Genomic DNA, 7,500 nt, shown 5'->3' on the forward strand with positions numbered 1-7,500 from the left:
GAGTAGGTGTAGGGGATCTTCAGCTCCCCGCTGAACTTGTTGCTAAGGTCCATGGGCCCCCCGGCACAGTCTGGGGTCTCCACCTTGGTGTGCTTGAAGCTGAGGAGAGAGGGGGGGGGGGGGGGGGATTAAAGTACGATTTAAGAGATGAATTAAAAGGTTGTGTTTGTTTGAAAGTGGCCAGAGACAGACACAGCGTCACAGAGTAAACAGACAGTGGATACGCAGTAAATGTGCTTTTCACCAGGTTTAGAATCTGGCATGAAGATAATCTATTCCCTAGTATCCAGACCACACTGAGCAGGCTGAAGTCTTTAGTCTCTCTAAAATCAGAACATAATAACAACAATAATAATAATAATAATAATCATCATCATCATCAGATTATCATCCCTGCCTGCCTGTCCTGTTCTGACTCCTCCTACCTTTTGGGTTCCATCTTGGCAGCAACCAATCGTGCTCCTGCGGCCTCTGTCTCCACCACGTGGTACAGGATGGTGATGTCCACGTGGTTGAAGATGTAGAACGTGTCTTTGTCGTTGAAGTCCGACTAGAGCAGGACAGACAACACACACACACACACACACACACACACACACACACACACACACACACACACACACACACACACACACACACACACACACACCAGCTCACTGGTCTGTCCACATGCTTTATAGGGTCTCTGATTTGCATAGGAATCAATAACACACTCATTCTGGGGTGTTGTGTCATTCTGGGGTGTTGTGTTTGGATTGATGGCAAATTATTTTAATTTAATCCATTTTAAATTGAGTCTATAACACAACAAAATGTGGAAAAAGTGAAGGGGTCTGAATACTTTCTGAAGACAATGTATTTCTCTCACTATAGAGAACCAGTCTGTCCCTATACATCTCTCCCACCCTCCCTCCCTCTCTCCCACCCTCCCTCCCTCCCTCCCCCTCCCCCCCTACACCACACCCTTCTAAACAGTCATGAATGACACCAAAACAAACACACCCTTCTAAAGACATACGGTTGTTATATGAGACAACCTTGAGTCTATTTACTCATTTTCAGTTCTAGAGGGGGCGCTGTGGGCGGAGTCAGACTCACGTTGACGACACAGGCGTCCTTAGCTCGCCCCGCCTCCGTCACGTAGCAGCCAATGGGGAAGCCCGGGTTACAGAACTTCTGTCCGTCCTCCACATCATAACACCATGTGACCGGCATGTTGTCCACGATCCTACAGGAAGGGGAGGGGTTAATATTATCCTACACACAGGAAGGGGAGGGGTTCATACTATCCTACAGGAAGGGGAGGGGTTCATATTATCCTACACACAGGAAGGGGAGGGGTTCATACTATCCTACAGGAAGGGGAGGGGTTCATATTATCCTACACACAGGAAGGGGAGGGGTTCATACTATCCTACAGGAAAGGGAGGGGTTAATACTATCCTAAGGACAGGAAGAGGAGGGATTAATACTATCCTACAGGAAAGGGAGGGATTAATACTATCCTACAGGAAGGGGAGGGGTTAATACTATCCTACAGGAAGGGGAGGGGTTAACACAGAACACTGTTTCCCCCTGAAGGAGCTGCAGGTCTGTAACTCGGGCCTATCCAACTAAACCCTGCCCTCTAGTGGCCAACATGTGTACACACACACACACACACACAAACACTTATAGAGGTAGAGGGTTAGAGGGGTAGAGGTTGAGGTAGTTATGGTAGTTGTGGTAGTTATGGTAGTTATAGAGGTAGTTATGGTAGTTATAGAGGTAGTTGTGGTAGTTGAGGTAGTTATAGAGGTAGTTGTGGTAGTTATAGAGGTAGTTATGGTAGTTATAGAGGTAGTTATAGAGGTAGTTGTGGTAGTTGAGGTAGTTATGGTAGTTATAGAGGTAGTTGTGGTAGTTGAGGTAGTTATAGAGGTAGTTATGGTAGTTATAGAGGTAGTTGTGGTAGTTATGGTAGTTATAGAGGTAGTTGAGGTAGTTATGGTAGTTATAGAGGTAGTTGTGGTAGTTGAGGTAGTTATAGAGGTAGTTGTGGTAGTTATGGAGGTAGTTGTGGTAGTTATAGAGGTAGTTGTGGTAGTTATGGAGGTAGTTGTGGTAGTTATGGTAGTTATGGAGGTAGTTATGGTAGTTATAGAGGTAGTTGTGGTAGTTATGGAGGTAGTTGTGGTAGTTGTGGTAGTTATGGTAGTTATAGAGGTAGTTGTGGTAGTTATGGTAGTTATAGAGGTAGTTGTGGTACCAGTGGTGTTGGTAGTTATAGAGGTAGTTGTGGTAGTTATAGAGGTAGTTATGGAGGTAGTTGTGGTGCCAGTGGTGTTGGTAGTTATAGAGGTAGTTATGGTAGTTGTGGTACCAGTGGTGTTGGTAGTTGAGCAGCATGCCCTTCTTCAGGAAGTCCAGCTTGGCCTTGTCCTCAGCGCTGTTGGTGTTGTAGCTTCTGGTGCACACTGGAACACACTCCTGCTTCTTATTGAACTGGAACTACACACACACACACACACACACACACACACACACACACACACACACACACACACACACACACACACACACACAGTTGTGTATTAGTGCACACAGACAACACACAAACAGAGCTAAATAGGGGTTTCACTCTAGGGCTAGGATTAATCTGTTTCTGGGAAACTAGGATTCTGGATGAGGCTCAAAACAATTCAGGAAGATTACAAACATAACGCCTGAGGGATATTAAAGAGTGTGTGTGTGTGCGTGTTGGTGCATGTCTTTACCTACCTTGTAAGGAGAGGGCTCAATTCTCTCGCCGAACAAAACTTGCCCCAAATTCTCGGAGGGCCTTTTTTCCTGTTCCACAGCGCAGAAATCAAACCTGTAGCAGAAAGAACCATCCAATAAGAACATCAGCAGGCCCCGACAGCTCACACAAAAACATGCTACATAACATCAGTCATACGTTGCATAATTAATAGGCCTATGGTTTTTCATAAACAGTTGTTGATCCTTTTACCTATCTGTAAATCAACCCAACTCCTTCACACACACACACACACACACACCCTCCTCCCTTTCACACGCTAACATTAAAAGGTCACATTTCACACTGTGATGTCACAGCCAATTATGGCCCATGAGCCTTTGTGTCTGACACCACCAGAGCTCTGACAGCTTGACTGCAGCCTCCTGCTGTGGTGCATGCTGGGAACTATAGTTTCACATTAAAACTACAGGAGAAGTTCTACCAACTCCCCATGGTAACATCAGATGTTCTCAGTCCTGTTCATCTGCCTCTGCTTGACTGCACTTTCCATCCAGCAACACTACAGGCTCAGTCACCACACTTACAGCAGATTAACAAGTTTTAGGAACATGGTAATACTGTTAAATAACAGGGTTACTGTTTAACCATTGTGGAGTGTTACTGTTTAACCACGGTTAGTTACTGTTTAACCATGGTTAGTTATGTTTAACCATGGTTAGTTACTGTTTAACCCTGGTTAGTTACTGTTTAACCATGGTTAGTTACTGTTTAACCCTGGTTAGTTACTGTTTAACCCTGGTTAGTTACTGTTTAACCATGGTTAGTTACTGTTTAACCATGGTTAGTTACTGTTTAACCATGGTTAGTTACTGTGGTGTGGTGTGGTTGTGGTGTGGTGTGGTTGTGGTGTGGTGTGGTTGTGGTGTGGTGTGGTGTGTTGTGGTGTGGTTGTGGTGTGGTGTGGTGTGGTGTGGTTGTGGTGTGGTTGTGGTGTGGTGTGGTGTGGTGTGGTGTGGTTGTGGTGGGGTGTGGTGATTTTAACTCCCTGAAGAGGTCGGGTGGCCTATCAGAAAGACCCCTTGTCTAAATGTCACATGTTGCCTCCCTTTGACTGCATGGCCTTGGAACATCTTCTACAAACAGGTTATATTTTACAATATAGGTCGCTTTGGATGAGAGCCTCAGTTAAATGGCATACATTATGTATCAGGGTCAGTCCTACTGAAGACATGCTTCTGTCTAGAATATGACTCAATAAGGCTGAGATCAGGTTCAGTGATGTGTTCTGGTAATAAGAGCATTAAAATGAGCCTGAGAAGTCCTGCAGTTACATTCCTCTCTGGTGGATATCAGTTATGAAAGAGCCTAGTGTGTTCTCTGTACTGGCTCCCTGGGGACTGTCATACAACCAACGGTCTCTCTCCCTCCCTCCCCCTCTCCCACAAACACATCTAGAAGACCTGTGTGTGTGGGGGGGATGTGCTGGGGCTGCGTTCCAGGTCATCCTCGTAGCAGTGAGGCTGCACAGATCAGCCGATTGCTACATCATGTTGATGTGGTTCCTAAGAGGTTTAAGACCTATCCAGGCAGTGTGAGGATCTGTGCAGCCTGACTGCAGTGATGGCGGCGTGGAACACAACCCTAAACAACACCCATCGTTGACCTGTTGACTTACGCTGTGTATTCGTAGGGCAGGACAGACTCCACCGAATCCAGCCTGTTCACAAACAGCTCGATGGCAGACTGCAAATGAAGTTGGAGAACAGGTTCACATCAAGGCAAAGGACACTCCCGTCAGTCTGCCAGCCTGTCTGTCTGTCTGTCCCTCTGCCTGCCTGTCTGTCTGCATGCCTGTCTGTCTGTCTGTCCCTCTGCCTGCCTGTCTGTCTGCCAGCCTGTCTGTCTGTCCCTCTGGCTGTCTGTCTGTCTGCCTGTATGTCCCTCTGCCTGTCTGTCTGTCCCTCTGCCTGTCTGTCTGTCTGAGAGGTTGTTGTCCCCCCCACCCCACCCACTCAAAAACATTCTTGTTATGAGATAAACAGACAGTCTCAGACACGTCAGAGTGGTTTATCTGGTATGTATCTGCTGGGAAGGAGGATCTCTATGCTGCTACTGTGGCTAATGGAGAGCTAACTAAGCCACGCAGAGGAGTCTTGCTAGCTACTGCCCACAACAACGGTTCTAGAGGAATCACCTGGCTGGCCTGCAACAGGACAATAAGGACAATAATGACAGTTCGCTAAATAACATGATGCTAATTTGATCCCCACTCTAGTCCACTGGCGAGCAGGCAACGTCAGCTGACTAGCTAGCCAGAGTTAGCCAGAGTTAGCCTGTGTTAGCCTGTGTTAGCCTGTGTTAGCCTGTGTTAGCCTGTGTTAGCCTGTGTTAGCCTGTGTTAGCCTGTGTTAGCCGCTGTGGAGGCGGGCGGCTGCCGAGCCCGGGGCTGCGGGGGACCTGTACCTTACAGTCCGGGACCTCTCCCTCCTTCCCGGCCGCCTGGCCGTCTTCACAGAAACTGACAGGCGCCAAACCCGGAAGATAGAAACTTGTAGCGCAGTGAAGGCAGACGGCTGCCCACAGGAGGAGCGCCGCCGCGGGGTCGGCTCTGCGGAGCTCCGCCATGGTCCTCTCCGGTCGGCGGCGGCGGGCGAACTAACGGCTCTCTAACACAATCTACACACCCGGGTACGGGCCAGCTGGCATCTGAGTCGGGTCGGGTCGGGCGGCGGGCATCAGGCGGGCATCAGGCGGGCATCGGGCGGCTGGCTGGCCGGGTGTCTTTGCCTGCGTAGCCGACAGATCAGACACGTCATCTGCGTCTCCACGGATGTTTTCCTCCGGCGAGCCCAGAGCATTGTGGGACGCTGGAGGACGGGACCGGCGCAGCGCCAACCCTTATTTAACCATTTACCTATTTATCCTACAGTAGTTTAACTATTTACCTATTTATCCTACAGTAGTTTAACTATTTACCTATTTATCCTACAGTAGTTTAACTATTTACCTATTTATCCTACAGTAGTTTAACTATTTACCTATTTATCCTACAGTAGTTTAACTATTTACCTATTTATCCTACAGTAGTTTAACTATTTACCTATTTATCCTACAGTAGTTTAACTATTTACCTATTTATCCTACAGTAGTTTAACTATTTACCTATTTATACTACAGTAGTTTAACTATTTACCTATTTATCCTACAGTAGTTTAACTATTTACCTATTTATCCTACAGTAGTTTAACTATTTACCTATTTATCCTACAGTAGTTTAACTATTTACCTATTTATACTACAGTAGTTTAACTATTTATCCTACAGTAGTTTAACTATTTACACATTGACACAACGCTGCACAGTCAATAATATAACATTTTAAATACCTGAACGTTTTACGTTTACTATTCTTTTGAAACTCTTGCGTGTAATATTTACTTTTACATTTTTATTGGTTATTTAATAGTTGTTTATTTGTCATTTTACTTGGTTTGGCAATGTAAACGGTTATTTCCGATGCCAATAAAGCCCTTTGAATTGAATTGAACTGAATTAAATTGAGACGTCAAAAAAACCCACACGAGTTGCCAGTTAAGGAGTTTCTACACGGAGCAATGACAGACCTGCGTCACTGGAGCAGAAACTCATCTGTCTGGATTAGTTTGGACTAGTTTTCTCCGCTCAAAATCATGTCATATTGGGTACGGCCAGAAGGGGGCAGTGTAACACCGAGAAAGACAGCAGCAGTCAGTAGTTTAGTGGAGTCCTTTATTGAGGACCACAGACGTCGATGCCTTCATCCACCCGCTCACATCAGCACCCGGCAGCAGGGTCGGATTCTACAGTGACATCAATACGTTTACTTCACCGGAGAGCAGTCGCTGAGGGCAGTTGTGCATACAGAGAGGCCATACACCCCATAGCTAAATACTAATACACCAGGGGAGGCTGGTGGAGGCAGAAATCGGAGGACGGGCTCAGTGGAATGCATAGAACAATATGAGGAATGGTGTCCGAACACACGTGCATTACAATGAGCCCCGTCCTCCGATTTCTACCTCCACCAGCCTCCCCTGTAGTACACACAGACACAAGATATCAACAGGACTCTCGTTGTGACTTCAGTGTTGGTCATGTGACCTACTGGAGTCTCACTGGCTTCATACAGCATGTTATTAGAAAAGTATGTTCTGGAATATATATTCCATATCCAACACATATCCTTGGCTTCACACCGTGGATATACTCTGATGTAGAAATGTGAGAGCGCCTCTGTTGCAGCTAGGTGGTGACAGTAGGCCTACACTGCAAAATGGAGACATTTTCAATATATATATTCTTTTAAAATAAAAAAGGAAGATTGACATTAGTTTGCATAATCAATAATCAATTAAGTATTTGCTCAATTCAAACTCCTCCGTAAGACTTGAGATGGTGTTTGCACAAAAGAGACACAAAGCAAACTGTGTGTGTGTGTGTGTGTGTGTGTGTGTGTGTGTGTGTGTGTGTGTGTGTGTGTGTAATCATCAGCAGTCTGGTGATCCTCGATAGCCCATCGTCACTGGCGGCTGTCACATGCCCCGCCCCTACCAGGAAGCACTGTGGACAGCAACAACAACAACAACAACAACAACAACAACAGCAGCAGCAGCAGCAGCAGCCGCTAGGGACAGATCCAGGATCAGCCTCCCCTCCCATATCCTAACCACAACCATCTGGGAGAACAACTTCAAACTGACTGATCAGAGCCTAGGAGT

General features: G+C 46.3%; 1 protein-coding gene across 1 annotated transcript in view; it reads right to left on the minus strand.

The window, feature by feature from the left end:
• LOC310819806 (transmembrane 9 superfamily member 2-like) overlaps window positions 1-5,560 on the minus strand; it is a gene marked incomplete at its 3' end in the record, with an annotated part of 10,554 nt that extends 4,994 nt beyond the window's left edge. The window contains exons 1-7 of the mRNA XM_083691200.1: window positions 5,207-5,560; window positions 4,419-4,486; window positions 2,761-2,854; window positions 2,363-2,490; window positions 1,099-1,228; window positions 426-550; window positions 1-99 (exon numbers count right to left, since the gene is read on the minus strand). The exon at window positions 1-99 is cut by the window's left edge and continues 13 nt beyond it. Of these exons, the coding sequence (XP_083547326.1) occupies window positions 1-99; window positions 426-550; window positions 1,099-1,228; window positions 2,363-2,490; window positions 2,761-2,854; window positions 4,419-4,486; window positions 5,207-5,368 (806 nt within the window). The remainder of the gene's footprint in view (window positions 100-425; window positions 551-1,098; window positions 1,229-2,362; window positions 2,491-2,760; window positions 2,855-4,418; window positions 4,487-5,206) is intronic.
• Between the last annotated feature and the right edge of the window lie 1,940 nt (window positions 5,561-7,500).

The sequence above is a fragment of the Argentina silus genome (assembly GCF_951799395.1).
Source record: "Argentina silus genome assembly, chromosome: 19".
Lineage (NCBI taxonomy): Eukaryota > Metazoa > Chordata > Actinopteri > Argentiniformes > Argentinidae > Argentina > Argentina silus.